This window comes from Salmo salar, chromosome ssa18 (assembly GCF_905237065.1).
Source record: "Salmo salar chromosome ssa18, Ssal_v3.1, whole genome shotgun sequence".
NCBI lineage: Eukaryota > Metazoa > Chordata > Actinopteri > Salmoniformes > Salmonidae > Salmo > Salmo salar.
Window position 1 is genome coordinate 49,044,889 of NC_059459.1, and position 15,723 is coordinate 49,060,611.

At 49.2% G+C, this 15,723-nt stretch overlaps 1 protein-coding gene across 39 annotated transcripts in view; it reads left to right on the forward strand.

Moving 5' to 3' along the window:
• The window catches only part of LOC106577222 (ankyrin-3), a 587,325-nt gene that overhangs the window by 552,665 nt on the left and 18,937 nt on the right, over positions 1 to 15,723 (forward strand). For 35 of the 39 annotated variants that reach the window (XM_045701215.1, XM_045701212.1, XM_045701202.1 and 32 more), the window contains 6 exons: positions 127 to 925; positions 2,901 to 3,129; positions 5,043 to 5,126; positions 6,438 to 6,521; positions 11,865 to 12,086; positions 12,688 to 12,766. In XM_045701215.1, coding sequence (XP_045557171.1) covers positions 127 to 925; positions 2,901 to 3,129; positions 5,043 to 5,126; positions 6,438 to 6,521; positions 11,865 to 12,086; positions 12,688 to 12,747 — 1,478 coding nt within the window. In that variant the 3' untranslated portion in view covers positions 12,748 to 12,766. The remainder of the gene's footprint in view (positions 1 to 126; positions 926 to 2,900; positions 3,130 to 5,042; positions 5,127 to 6,437; positions 6,522 to 11,864; positions 12,087 to 12,687; positions 12,767 to 15,723) is intronic. The other 4 variants (XM_045701221.1, XM_045701219.1, XM_045701217.1 and 1 more) reach the window with 4 other exon arrangements.

Sequence of the window (15,723 nt, forward strand, 5' to 3'; positions counted from 1 at the left end):
CCTCCTTCCTCCTCCCTCCTTCCTTCCTTCCTCCTTCCTCCCTCCTTCCTCCTGTACATGCTGAGTGTCTTCATGTTGTTGTGTCCCTCCATCTCAGCTCCACTGTGTTGTGGTTATCTCATCCAGGTTCCAGCAGCATCCAGCTGGAGCTTCAGACCCCCACAGGGTTGATCTGTCAGCCCTCTACCCCGCTAAGCAGCAACCACTTCTTTGACGAGGACGCTGGCCTAGACTCCCCCTCTAGAACGCCCACTAGACCATGTGACTTGTCACTCACCCAGACCACCAGCACCCCAGGCCCCGCCCCCCATGCTCAACCCCCCACAATGGTGGTAGAGGAAGACACCTCAGGACCGCTAGACTCCCGGGGCCCCGGGGAGGGCGCCTGGGAGGGCCCCGGGGAGGGCGCCTGGGAAGGCGGGGGCCCTAAAGTGACCTCCACTGAAGATGACACAGGGGTTAGCAGAGAGTCAGTGGCCTCATACAAGCCCCATGACAGGGAGGCAGGGGTGAGAGAGCAGGATGTTGACATGGGGATGCTGATACGTCAGATTGATCTTCCTCAGGGGGTGGTCAGGGAGGATGAGTGGCTGGCTGGAGCCAGAGGAGACCCATCAGAGACCCTGGGCTTTAGGCCTGCCCTGGGGGGGGGGTCTGGTTCTCCCGGGGAAGAGGAAGAGGAGGGAGAGATGAGTGAGGAGAAGTTAAAGTCTCTGTTGGAGGAGATGGCGCTGGAGGAAGGCTCGGAGGACGAGGATATGACGGAGGACAGGATAAACGCCATCTTGTCTCAGGTGCAGCAGGCAGACAAAGATGTGATGTCGTCACCTGCAGGTTGGCATAGTGAGACGTCCAGCGTGAACGTGGAGCCCCCGACACCTGGCCGCAGTCTGAGTGCTGAGGGCAACGACCTCCAGGACACCAGGTAGAGTCTGATATAATTATTAAACATGAATAATGTTGTCAGGGGTGGAGCTTAACTTTCACTCCCGTGGGTCCCCCTCTTGAACCTAAAATCTTCCTCAGTATGGGAAATCGCTACATGATTTACCAATGATTTACGTTTTATCTACCATGCACACAACTTTTATAAGGCTACAGAAATGTGTGCCTGCAGTTACAAGGCAAGTCCTAAACTATATAGCTTCACATACTACAATATGCGTGATGTGGGTACTGTTACCATCTAGGTAATGATGGTATGTATTGTTGGTGTATTGTTGTCTCTACCTTCTTGCCCTTTGTGCTGTTGTCTGTGCCCAAAAATGTTTGTACCATGTTGTGTTGTTGTCATGTTGTGTTGCTACCATGCTGTGTTGTCATGTGTTGCTACCATGTTGTGCTGCTGCCATGATGTGTTGCTACCATGCTGTGTTGTCATGTTGTGTTGTTGTCATATTGTGTTTCTACCATGCTGTGTTGTCATGTGTTGCTACCATGCTGTGTTGCTACCATGCTGTGTTGCTGCCATGTTGTGTTTCTACCATGCTGTGTTGTCATGTGTTGCTGCTGACATGTTGTGTTCTACCATGCTGTGTTGTCATGTGTTGCTGCTACCATGTTGTTGTCATGTGTTGCTACCATGTTGTTGTCATGTGTTTCTACCATGCTGTGTTGTCATGTTGTGCTGCTACCATGTTGTTGTCATGTGTTGCTACCATGTTGTGCTGCTGCCATGTTGTGTTGCTACCATGCTGTGTTGTCATATTGTGTTGCAATATGACCACAACATGGTAGCAGCACTATGAGAACACAGCATGGTAGCAACACATGACAACACAGCATGGTAGCAACACATGACCACAACATGGTAGCAGCAACACATGACAACACAGCATGGCAGAGGCACAACATGTTGTTGTCATGTGTTGCTACCATGCTGTGTTTCTACCATGTTGTGCCTCTGCCATGCTGTGTTGTCATGTGTTGCTGCTACCATGTTGTTGTCATGTGTTGCTACCATGCTGTGTTGTCATGTGTTGCTACCATGCTGTGTTCTCATGTAGTGCTGCTACCATGTTGTGGTCATGTGTTGCTGCCATGCTAGGTTGTTGTCTTAGGTCTCTCTTTATGTAGTGTTGTGTTGTGTTGTTGTCTTAGGTCTCTCTTTATGTAGTGTTGTGTTGTTGTCTTAGGTCTCTCTTTATGTAGTGTTGTGTTGTCTCTCTGGTCATGATGTGTGTTTTGTCCTACATTTAAAGGTTTAATTCCTGCCCCCGTCTCCTCAGGAGGCTTTTGGTAGCCCGTCATTATGAATAAGGATTTGTTCTTAACTGACTTGCCTAGTTAAAAAAGATTAAATAAAATTAAATATTAAAAATAAATATAGCATAACCAGTAAATAATACGCACAGATAAATTACGTGGTGTAGCCTATAAATCTGGAACTGCGTTGTTGGTTAAGGGCTTGTTAGTCAGCATGTGACGAATAACATTTGATTTGATTTGAAATGACAAAATTGTATCACAAATAGCATTGAAAATTGTCTTAAACTACAATGCATTGTATTGAATAACTGTTCATTTGTATCTGACTTAATTTATACAAATCAATTTGAAGTAATCTCTCCCACCCTCTCCCACCCTCCCCCACCCTCCCCCTCCCTCTCCCACCCTCCCCTCTCCTCCTCTCTTCCCCTCCCTCTCTCCTCCCCCTGTCTCCCCCTCCCTCCCTCTCCCACCCTCCCCCCTCCTCCTCTCTTCCCCTTCCTCTCTCCTCCCTCTCCCACCCTCACCCACCCTCCCTCTCCCACCCTCCCCTCTCCTCCTCTCTTCCCCTTCTGTCTCCCCCCCTCGCCCTCCCTCTCCCACCCCCCCCTCTTCCCCTTCCTCTCTCCTCACCCTGTCTCCCCTTCTCCTCCCCCCTCCTCCTCTCTTCCCCTTCCTCTCTCCTCCCCCAGCCCTGTGAATTCTCTGGACTCCCTGACGACATCACCTGTCCGACCAGCAGAGAAATCCAATGGAGACCACGCTGACTTCCTGTCCCAGCCCGAGTCACTTCCTGAGGCCCAGGCTTCGTCCAACGGGGTGAAGGGTCATGGCCAGGTCGAGGACGAGGGAAGGGCATCAGCGTCACAAGGAGGGCAGGAGGAGGAGGGAGGAGTGCAGAGGTCACAGCACAAAGTCCAGGTAACTCTACACATCATGACTCTGTGCTGTTATTATGGACATGGCTGTTCTTCTGTTCTCACCTCACAAGGTTTATGTGTTATGAGGAAGACCAATGTACTCTGGTATCTAGCTGGTGGAGACCAATGTACTCTGGTATCTAGCTGGTGAAGACCAATGTACTCTGGTATCTAGCTGGTGGAGACCAATGTACTCTGGTATCTAGCTGGTGGAAACCAATGTACTCTGGTATCTAGCTGGTGAAGACCAATGTACTCTGGTATCTAGCTGGTGGAGACCAATGTACTCTGGTATCTAGCTGGTGAAGACCACGTTCAGTGGATCAAGGTGGAAAACAAATGCATCTTCTTCCCTTGTGGCTGGACAGTGTATTTCTTTAAGGCGAACGTCTGAGCCAGGATCTGAAATCATTCCTGTACATGTCAGTCAGGATCTAAAATCATTCCTGTACGTCAGCCAGGATCTAAAATCATTCCTGTACATGTCAGCCAGGATCTATGACAGGGCTGTTATGAACCACATGTCAGCCAGGATCTATGACAGGGCTGTTATGAACCACATGTCAGCCAGGATCTATGACAGGGCTGTTATGAACCATGTCAGCCAGGATCTGTGACAGGGCTGTTTTGAACCATGTCAGCCAGGATCTATGACAGGGCTGTTATGAACCAGGTCAGCCAGGATCTATGACAGGGCTGTTATGAACCAGGTCAGCCAGGATCTATGACAGGACTGTTATGAACCAGGTCAGCCAGGATCTATGACAGGGCTGTTATGAACCATGTCAGCCAGGATCTATGACAGGGCTGTTATGAACCATGTCAGCCAGGATCTATGACAGGGCTGTTATGAACCATATGTCAGCCAGGATCTATGACAGGGCTGTTATGAACCATGTCAGCCAGGATCTATGACAGGCCTGTTATGAACCACATGTCAGCCAGGATCTATGACAGGGCTGTTATGAACCACATGTCAGCCAGGATCTATGACAGGGCTGTTACGAACCACATCTCAGCCAGGATCTATGACAGGGTTGTTATGAACCACATCAGCCAGGATCTATGACAGGGCTGTTATGAACCACGTCAGCCAGGATCTATGACAGGGCTGTTATGAACCAGGTCAGCCAGGATCTATGACAGGGCTGTTATGAACCATGTCAGCCAGGATCTATGACAGGGCTGTTATGAACCATATGTCAGCCAGGATCTATGACAGGGCTGTTATGAACCATGTCAGCCAGGATCTATGACAGGGCTGTTATGAACCACATGTCAGCCAGGATCTATGACAGGGCTGTTATGAACCACATGTCAGCCAGGATCTATGACAGGGCTGTTACGAACCACATCTCAGCCAGGATCTATGACAGGGTTGTTATGAACCACATCAGCCAGGATCTATGACAGGGCTGTTATGAACCACGTCAGCCAGGATCTATGACAGGGCTGTTATGAACCAGGTCAGCCAGGATCTATGACAGGGTTGTTATGAACCATGTCAGCCAGGATCTATGACAGGGCTGTTATGAACCACATGTCAGCCAGGATCTATGACAGGACTGTTATGAACCATGTCAGCCAGGATCTATGACAAGGCTGTTATGAACCACATGTCAGCCAGGATCTATGACAGGGCTGTTATGAACCATATGTCAGCCAGGATCTATGACCGGGCTGTTATGAACCATGTCAGCCAGGATCTATGACACGGCTGTTATGAACCATATGTCAGCCAGGATCTGTGACAGGGCTGTTATGAACCATATGTCAGCCAGGATCTATGACCGGGCTGTTATGAACCATGTCAGCCAGGATCTATGACAGGGCTGTTATGAACCAGGTCAGCCAGGATCTATGACAGGGCTGTTATGAACCAAGTCAGAGCCCTAACCCTACCTGGTTCATCAGGAGGGTGGTAGAGATAAGGAGACCAGCTTTGATGAGGAACGGACTGTCACCACCAAGGTGTACCGGCGGAGGGTCATTCTGAAGGTACCTGGCCTGCTTGTGGCGCTGAGTGGTGTGTTGCCCCAGTGAGGCCTGTGCTGTTATCAATGTGCTGTCTGTCTGTGTGGCCTGTCTGTCTGTGTTGCCTGGGCCTGTCTGTCTGTGTGGCCTGTCTGTCTGTGTTGCCTGGGCCTGTCTGTCTGTGTGGCCTGGGCCTGTCTGTCTGTGTGGCCTGGGCCTGCCTGTCTGTCTGTGTGGCCTGGGCCTGTCTGTCTGTCTGTCTGTCTGTCTGTCTGTCTGTCTGTCTGTCTGTCTGTCTGTCTGTCTGTCTGTCTGTCTGTCTGTCTGTGTGGCCTGTCTGTCTGTGTGGCCTGGGCCTGTCTGTCTGTCTGTCTGTCTGTCTGTCTGTCTGTCTGTCTGTCTGTGTGGCCTGTCTGTCTGTGTGGCCTGGGCCTGTCTGTCTGTCTGTGTGGCCTGGGCCTGTCAGTCTGTCTGTATGGCCTGTCTGTCTGTGTGGCCTGGGCCTGTCTGTCTGTGTGGCCTGTGCCTGTCTGTCTGTCTGTCTGTCTGTCTGTGTGGCCTGGGCCTGTCTGTCTGTGTGGCCTGGGCCTGATGTGACAGTCAGTCTCTACAGGAACCTAGATCTCTGCTGTCTTTCTGCTGACCAGCTGCTCCCAACGAGCTGCAGCTACTGGCTGACTGGGTCGATCTGTTCGCGGCTACTTTCACTGTCCGTGTGGTAACAGCTAGTGAATGAGAGGAGCACTCCCCAGCTCTCTGACATGTTTTACATCCATCTACTTCCTCGCCTGGCTTCATTTTAACATCAAAGTATTGACAGGTTTCATATCACAGCATGAATTCACACTCACATTGTTCCAGATCATTCTGCCATTCATTCTAATAGACGTAGTTAAAGTCAGTCTTGCGTACTGTTGTTGGCTGATGTTAGCTTGTGTTGTTCCATGTCCGCTGTTACCATCACCAGCTGTGGTTTCCTCTGGATCCTCTACGAAGCTCATCTTATAGTCATTTCATGTTCTGTGTGTTTATTTGATGAGTGGTGGTATTAAAGGTCATGTTGTGGCAGTGTTTTTTGAAAATTGAGCTTTGTGTTGCTAATGTCCCCAGGGCAGGTAGACTAACCTCAGGTAGACTAACCTCAGGTAGACTAACCTCAGGTAGACTAACCTCAGGTAAACTAACCTTAGGTAAACTAATGATAACAGGCAAACTAACCTCAGGTAAACTAACCTCAGGTAAACTAATGATGACAGGTAAACTAACCTCAGGTAAACTAATGATGACAGGTAAACTACCGTCAGGTCTGATCCTACTGTACCATTTCATCCTCAGGGAGAAGAGGCCAGAAACATCCCTGTGGAGTCAGTGACAGAAGAGCAGTTCACAGACGAGGATGGAAACATTGTCACCCGAAAAGTAACTGCTGTACCCCCTTCACTACACACCCCACCCCCCTATTACATCCTCCCACTGTCCTCTTCTGATATCACCTGAACATCTCCCCCTGTCCTCTCTGATATCAACTGAACATCTCCCCCTGTCCTCTTCTGATATCACCTGAACATCTCCCCCTGTCCTCTTCTGATATCACCTGAACATCACCCCTGTCCTCTCTGATATCACCTGAACATCCCCCGCCTGTCCTCTTCTGATATCACCTGAACATCTCTCCCTGTCCTCTTCTGATATCACCTGAACATCTCATCCTGTCCTCTTCTGATATCACCTGAACATCTCCCCCTGTCCTCTTCTGATATCGCCTGAACATCTCTCCCTGTCCTCTGATATCACCTGAACATCTCACCCTGTCCTCTTCTGATATCACCTGAACATCTCCCCCTGTCCTCTTCTGATATCACCTGAACATCTCCCCCTGTCCTCTTCTTATATCACCTGAACATCTCCCCCTGTCCTCTTCTGATATCACCTGAACATTTCCCCCTGTCCTCTCTGATATCACCTGAACATCTACCCCTGTCCTCTTCTGATATCACCTGAACATCTCCCCCTGTCCTCTTCTTATATCACCTGAACATCTCCCCCTGTCCTCTTCTGATATCACCTGAACATCTCCCCCTGTCCTCTTCTGATATTGCCTGAACATCTCCCCCATCCTCTTCTGATATCACCTGAACATCTCATCCTGTCCACTTCTGATATCATCTGAACATCTCCCCCTGTCCTCTTCTGAAATCACCTGAACATCTCCCCCTGTCCTCTCTGGTATCACCTGAACATCCTCCCTGTCCTCTTCTGATATCACCTGAACATCTCCCCCTGTCCTCTTCTGATATCACCTGAACATCTCATCCTGTCCTCTTCTGATATCACCTGAACATCTCCCCCTGTCCTCTTCTGATATCACCTGAACATCTCACCCTGTCCTCTGATATTACCTGAACATCTCCCCCTGTCCTCTTCTGATACCACCTGAACATCTCCCCTGTCCTCTTCTTATATCACCTGAACATCTCCCCTTGTCCTCTCTGATATCACCTGAACATCTCCCCCTGTCCTCTCTGATATCACCTGAACATCTCCCCCTGTCCTCTTCTGATATCACCTGAACATCTCTCCCTGTCCTCTTCTGATATCACCTGAACATCTACCCCGTCCTCTTCTGATATCACCTGAACATCTCCCCCTGTCCTCTCTGATATCACCTGAACATCTCCCCCTGTCTTCTCTGATATCACCTGAACATCTCCCCCTGTCCTCTCTGATATCACCTGAACATCTCCCCCGTCCTCTTCTGAAATCACCTGAACATCTCCCCCTGTCCTCTCTGGTATCACCTGAACATCCTCCCTGTCCTCTTCTGATATCACCTGAACATCTCCCCCTGTCCTCTTCTGATATCACCTGAACATCTCATCCTGTCCTCTTCTGATATCACCTGAACATCTCCCCCTGTCCTCTTCTGATATCACCTGAACATCTCCCCCTGTCCTCTGATATTACCTGAACATCTCCCCCTGTCCTCTTCTGATATCACCTGAACATCTCCCCTGTCCTCTTCTGAAATCACCTGAACATCTCCCCCTGTCCTCTCTGGTATCACCTGAACATCCTCCCTGTCCTCTTCTGATATCACCTGAACATCTCCCCCTGTCCTCTTCTGATATCACCTGAACATCTCATCCTGTCCTCTTCTGATATCACCTGAACATCTCCCCCTGTCCTCTTCTGATATCACCTGAACATCTCCCCCTGTCCTCTTCTGATATCGCCTGAACATCTCTCCCTGTCCTCTGATATCACCTGAACATCTCACCCTGTCCTCTTCTGATATCACCTGAACATCTCCCCCTGTCCTCTTCTGATATCACCTGAACATCTCCCCCTGTCCTCTTCTTATATCACCTGAACATCTCCCCCTGTCCTCTTCTGATATCACCTGAACATTTCCCCCTGTCCTCTCTGATATCACCTGAACATCTACCCCTGTCCTCTTCTGATATCACCTGAACATCTCCCCCTGTCCTCTTCTTATATCACCTGAACATCTCCCCCTGTCCTCTTCTGATATCACCTGAACATCTCCCCCTGTCCTCTTCTGATATTGCCTGAACATCTCCCCCATCCTCTTCTGATATCACCTGAACATCTCATCCTGTCCACTTCTGATATCATCTGAACATCTCCCCCTGTCCTCTTCTGAAATCACCTGAACATCTACCCCTGTCCTCTCTGGTATCACCTGAACATCCTCCCTGTCCTCTTCTGATATCACCTGAACATCTCCCCCTGTCCTCTTCTGATATCACCTGAACATCTCATCCTGTCCTCTTCTGATATCACCTGAACATCTCCCCCTGTCCTCTTCTGATATCACCTGAACATCTCCCCCTGTCCTCTGATATTACCTGAACATCTCCCCCTGTCCTCTTCTGATATCACCTGAACATCTCCCCTGTCCTCTTCTTATATCACCTGAACATCTCCCCTTGTCCTCTCTGATATCACCTGAACATCTCCCCCTGTCCTCTCTGATATCACCTGAACATCTCCCCCTGTCCTCTTCTGATATCACCTGAACATCTCTCCCTGTCCTCTTCTGATATCACCTGAACATCTACCCCGTCCTCTTCTGATATCACCTGAACATCTCCCCCTGTCCTCTCTGATATCACCTGAACATCTCCCCCTGTCCTCTCTGATATCACCTGAACATCTCCCCCTGTCCTCTCTGATATCACCTGAACATCTCCCCCCGTCCTCTTCTGAAATCACCTGAACATCTCCCCCTGTCCTCTCTGGTATCACCTGAACATCCTCCCCTGTCCTCTTCTGATATCACCTGAACATCTCCCCCTGTCCTCTTCTTATATCACCTGAACATCTCCCCTGTCCTCTTCTTATATCACCTGAACATCTCCCCTTGTCCTCTCTGATATCACCTGAACATCTCCCCCTGTCCTCTCTGATATCACCTGAACATCTCCCCCTGTCCTCTTCTGATATCACCTGAACATCTCTCCCTGTCCTCTTCTGATATCACCTGAACATCTACCCCGTCCTCTTCTGATATCACCTGAACATCTCCCCCTGTCCTCTCTGATATCACCTGAACATCTCCCCCTGTCCTCTCTGATATCACCTGAACATCTCCCCCTGTCCTCTCTGATATCACCTGAACATCTCCCCCTGTCTTCTTCTTATATCACCTGAACATCTCCCCCTGTCCTCTTCTGATATCACCTGAACATCTCCCCCTTTCCTCTCTGATATCACCTGAACATCTCCCCCTGTCCTCTCTGATATCACCTGAACATCTGCCCCTGTCCTCTCTGATATCACCTGAACAACTCATCCTGTCCTCTTCTGATATCACCTGAACATCTCCCCATCCTCTTCTGATATCACCTGAACATCTCCCCCTGTCCTCTGATATTACCTGAACATCTCCCACTGTCCTCTTCTGATATCACCTGAACATCTCCCCCTGTCCTCTTCTGATATCACCTGAACATCTCCCCTGTCCTCTTCTTATATCACCTGAACATCTCCCCTTGTCCTCTCTGATATCACCTGAACATCTCCCCCTGTCCTCTCTGATATCACCTGAACATCTCCCCCTGTCCTCTTCTGATATCACCTGAACATCTCTCCCTGTCCTCTTCTGATATCACCTGAACATCTACCCCGTCCTCTTCTGATATCACCTGAACATCTCCCCCTGTCCTCTCTGATATCACCTGAACATCTCCCCCTGTCCTCTCTGATATCACCTGAACATCTCCCCCTGTCCTCTCTGATATCACCTGAACATCTCCCCCGTCCTCTTCTGAAATCACCTGAACATCTCCCCCTGTCCTCTCTGGTATCACCTGAACATCCTCCCTGTCCTCTTCTGATATCACCTGAACATCTCCCCCTGTCCTCTTCTTATATCACCTGAACATCTCCCCTGTCCTCTTCTTATATCACCTGAACATCTCCCCTTGTCCTCTCTGATATCACCTGAACATCTCCCCCTGTCCTCTCTGATATCACCTGAACATCTCCCCCTGTCCTCTTCTGATATCACCTGAACATCTCTCCCTGTCCTCTTCTGATATCACCTGAACATCTACCCCGTCCTCTTCTGATATCACCTGAACATCTCCCCCTGTCCTCTCTGATATCACCTGAACATCTCCCCCTGTCCTCTCTGATATCACCTGAACATCTCCCCCTGTCCTCTCTGATATCACCTGAACATCTCCCCCTGTCTTCTTCTTATATCACCTGAACATCTCCCCCTGTCCTCTTCTGATATCACCTGAACATCTCCCCCTTTCCTCTCTGATATCACCTGAACATCTCCCCCTGTCCTCTGTGATATCACCTGAACATCTGCCCCTGTCCTCTCTGATATCACCTGAACAACTCATCCTGTCCTCTTCTGATATCACCTGAACATCTCCCCATCCTCTTCTGATATCACCTGAACATCTCCCCCTGTCCTCTGATATTACCTGAACATCTCCCACTGTCCTCTTCTGATATCACCTGAACATCTCCCCCTGTCCTCTTCTGATATCACCTGAACATCTCCCCCTGTCCTCTCTGATATCACCTGAACATCTCCCCCTGTCCTCTCTGATATCACCTGAACATCTCATCCTGTCCTCTTCTGATAACATCTGAACATCTCCCCCTGTCCTCTTCTTATATCATCTGAACATCTCCCCCTGTCCTCTTCTGATATCACCTGAACATCCTCCCTGTCCTCTTCTGATATCACCTGAACATCCCTCCCTGTCCTCTTCTGATATCACCTGAACATCTCATCCTGTCCTCTTCTGATATCACCTGAACATCTCCTCCTGTCCTCTTCTGATATCACCTGAACATCTATCCCTGTCCTCTCTGATATCACCTGAACACCTCCCCCTGTCCTCTTCTGATAACACCTGAACATCTCCCCCTGTCTTCTTCTGATATCAACTGAACATTTCATCCTTTCCTCTTCTGATATCACCTTAACATCTCATCCTGTCCTCTTCTGATATCACCTGAACATCTCCCCCTGTCCTCTTCTGATATCACCTGAACATCTCCCCTGTCCTCTTCTAATATCACCTGAACATCTCCCCCTGTCCTCTTCTGATATCACCTGAACATCTCCCCGTCCTCTTCTGATATCACCTGAACATCTCATCCTGTCCTCTTCTGATATCACCTGAACCTCTCCACCTGTCCTCTTCTGATATCACCTGAACATCCTCCCCATTCCTCTGTCCTAACATGACTTTATACCCCTCCACTCCTAAGGTCATCAGGAAAGTAGTACGTCGTATTGCTGCTACGGCAACTACTTTTACTGCTGCTACTACTACTGCTGCTGCTACAGAGGAGGTGAAAGCAGGAGGAAGAGGAGAAGCAGCAGGAGGAGGAGGCAGGAAGGAAAATAAGGGCAGGAAGAGAAACAAGTGCTCCCGAGGAGGCCCTAAGGCAGAGCAGGAGAGCTCTAAGGGTCAGAGGGGAAAGACTGAGGTTTGCTCCATGATCATAGAGTAGACTGTAGTGTGGTGTTGACACTAACGGTAGACTAGTGGAGAGAGGTCCAACTAGACAGTAGACACTGACGGGAGACTAGTGGAGAGAGGTCCAACTAGACAGTAGACACTGACGGGAGACTAGTGGAGAGAGGTCCAACTAGACAGTAGACACTGACGGGAGACTAGTGGAGAGAGGTCCAAATAGACAGTAGACACTAACGTTAGACTAGTGGAGAGAGGTCCAACTAGACAGTAGACACTAACGGGAGACTAGTGGAGAGAGGTCCAACTAGACAGTAGACACTAACGGTAGACTAGTAGTGGACACTAGTGTAGGAGAGTTCCAGTCTGCCTGGTGTTTCCTTTCAGCATGTCTAGGACACTAGTGTAGGAGAGTTCCAGTCTGCCTGGTGCTTCCTTTCAGCATGTCTAGGACACTAGTGTAGGAGAGTTCCAGTCTGCCTGGTGTTTCCTTTCAGCATGTCTAGGACACTAGTGTAGGAGAGTTCCAGTCTGCCTGGGGTTTCTGTGTGTTCTGCCGGCCTGCCCCTCATTCTGCCATCGTCCTGTCTAACCCCTCTCTCTGTGTGTTGCAGTCTGGAGAAGGGTCAGGGTCGAAGGTGAAAAGGAAGCAAGTGGAAAAGGATCAATGGTAACAGTCGTGTGCTCAACCTGGTACGTACAAGTATGGAGCTCAGGACTGATAGAATAAGGAGGGAAATGGGGATCACTTAACAATACAGCCAGGTGGTATCCTGTCTGATCCAGGACAGGCGGTCTGGATCCATTATCCTGTCTGCTCCAGGACAGGCTCTGTCTGGATCCATTATCCTGTCTGATCCAGGACAGGCTCAGTCTGGATCCATTATCCTGTCGGCTCCAGAACAGGCTCAGTCTGGATCCATTATCCTGTCAGATCCAGGACAGGCTCAGTCTGGATCCATTATCCTGTCAGATCCAGGAAAGGCTCAGTCTGGATCCATTATCCTGTCAGATCCAGGACAGGCTCAGTGCTTTGTGACCCTGACTCCGCCCCCTAGTGATGTGACCCTACTGACAACATGCTAACTCAGCCCCATAGAGATGACCCTACTGACAACATGCTAACTCAGTCCCATAGAGATGTGACCCTTCTGACAACATGCTAACTCAGCCCCATATAGATGTGACCCTACTGACAACATGCTAACTCAGCCCCATAGTGATGTGACTCTACTGACAACATGCTAACTCAGCCCCATAGAGATGTGACCCTACTGACAACATGCTAACTCAGCCCCATAGAGGTGACCCTACTGACAACATGCTAACTCAGCCCCATAGAGAGGTGACCCTACTGACAACATGCTAACTCAGCCCCATTGAGATGTGACCCTACTGACAACATGCTAACTCAGCCCCATAGTGATGTGACCCTACTGACAACATGCTAACTCAGCCCCATAGAGATGTGACCCTACTGACAACATGCTAACTCAGCCCCATAGAGATGTGACCCTACTGACAACATGCTAACTCAGCCCCATAGAGATGTGACCCTACTGACAACATGCTAACTCAGCCCCATAGAGATGACCCTACTGACAACATGCTAACTCAATCCCATAGAGATGTGACCCTACTGACAACATGCTAACTCAGCCCCATAGAGATGACCCTACTGACAACATGCTAACTCAGCCCCATAGAGATGACCCTACTGACAACATGCTAACTCAGCCCCATAGAGATGACCCTACTGACAACATGCTAACTCAATCCCATAGAGATGTGACCCTACTGACAACATGCTAACTCAGCCCTATAGAGATGACCCTACTCACAACATGCTAACTCAGTCCCATAGAGATGTGACCCTACTGACAACATGCTAACTCAGCCCCATAGAGATGACCCTACTGACAACATGCTAACTCAGCCCCATAGAGATGACCCTACTGACAACATGCTAACTCAGCCCCATAGTGATGGGACCCTACTGACAACATGCTAACTCAGTCCCATAGAGATGTGACCCTACTGACAACATGCTACCTCAGCCCCATAGTGATGACCCTACTGACAACATGCTAACTCAGCCCCATAGTGATGACCCTACTAACAACATGCTAACTCAGCCCCATAGAGATGACCCTACTGACAACATGCTAACTCAGCCCCATAGAGATGTGACCCTACTGACAACATGCTAACTCAGCCCCATATAGATGAACCTACTGACAACATGCTAACTCAGCCCCATAGAGATGTGACCCTACTGACAACATGCTACCTCAGCCCCATAGTGATGACCCTACTGACAACATGCAAACTCAGCCCCATAGAGATGACCCTAATGACAACATGCTAACTCAGCCCCATAGAGATGTGACCCTACTGACAACATGCTAACTCAGCCCCATAGTGATGTGACCCTACTGACATGCTAACTCAGCCCCATAGAGATGACCCTACTGACAACATGCTAACTCAGCCCCATAGAGATGTGACCCTACTGACAACATGCAAACTCAGCCCCATAGAGATGACCCTACTGACAACATGCTAACTCAGCCCCATAGAGATGACCCTACTGACAACATGCTAACTCAGCCCCATAGAGATGTGACCCTACTGACAACATGCTAACTCAGCCCCATAGTGATGTGACCCTACTGACAACATGCTAACTCAGCCCCATAGAGATGTGACCCTATTGACAACATGCTAACTCAGTCCCATAGAGAGGTGACCCTACTAGCATGCTAACTCAGCCCCATAGAGATGTCACCCTACTGACAACATGCTAACTCAGCCCCATAGAGATGTGACCCTACTGACAACATGCTAACTCAGCCCCATAGAAATGACCCTACTGACAACATGCTAACTCAGTCCCATAGAGATGACCCTACTGACAACATGCTAACTCAGCCCCATAGAGATGTGACCCAACTGACATCATGCTAACTCAGCCCCATAGAGATGTGACCCTACTGACAACATGCTAACTCAGTCCCATAGAGATGTGACCCTACTGACAACATGCTAACTCAGCCCCATAGAGATGCGACCCTACTGACAACATGCTAACTCAGCCCCATAGAGATGTGACCCTACTAACATGCTAACTCAGCCCCATAGAGATGAACCTACTGACAACATGCTAACTCAGCCCCATAGAGATGACCCTACTAACAACATGCTAACTCAGCCCCATAGAGATGACCCTACTGACAACATGCTAACTCAGCCCCATAGAGTTGACCCTACTGACAACATGCTAACTCAGCCCCATAGAGATGACCCTACTGACAACATGCTAACTCAGCCCCATAAAGATGTGACCCTACTGACATGCTAACTCAGCCCCATAGTGATGTGACCCTACTGACAACATGCTAACTCAGCCCCATAGTGATGTGACCCTACTGACATCATGCTAACTCAGCCCCATAGAGATGACCCTACTAACAACATGCTAACTCAGTGTTAAAGGATTTTTACTAATAATCAAGAATCAATTCGCCTTGACTAATGCCCAAGGTTTGTAAGTCAATGGGTTATAATAATTAGGCAAGGACTCAGCTTTCTGCAAAAGGTTTCTGTAGCTTTATTCATGAGAACGTTCTGAGGTCAGGATAACAAAACAG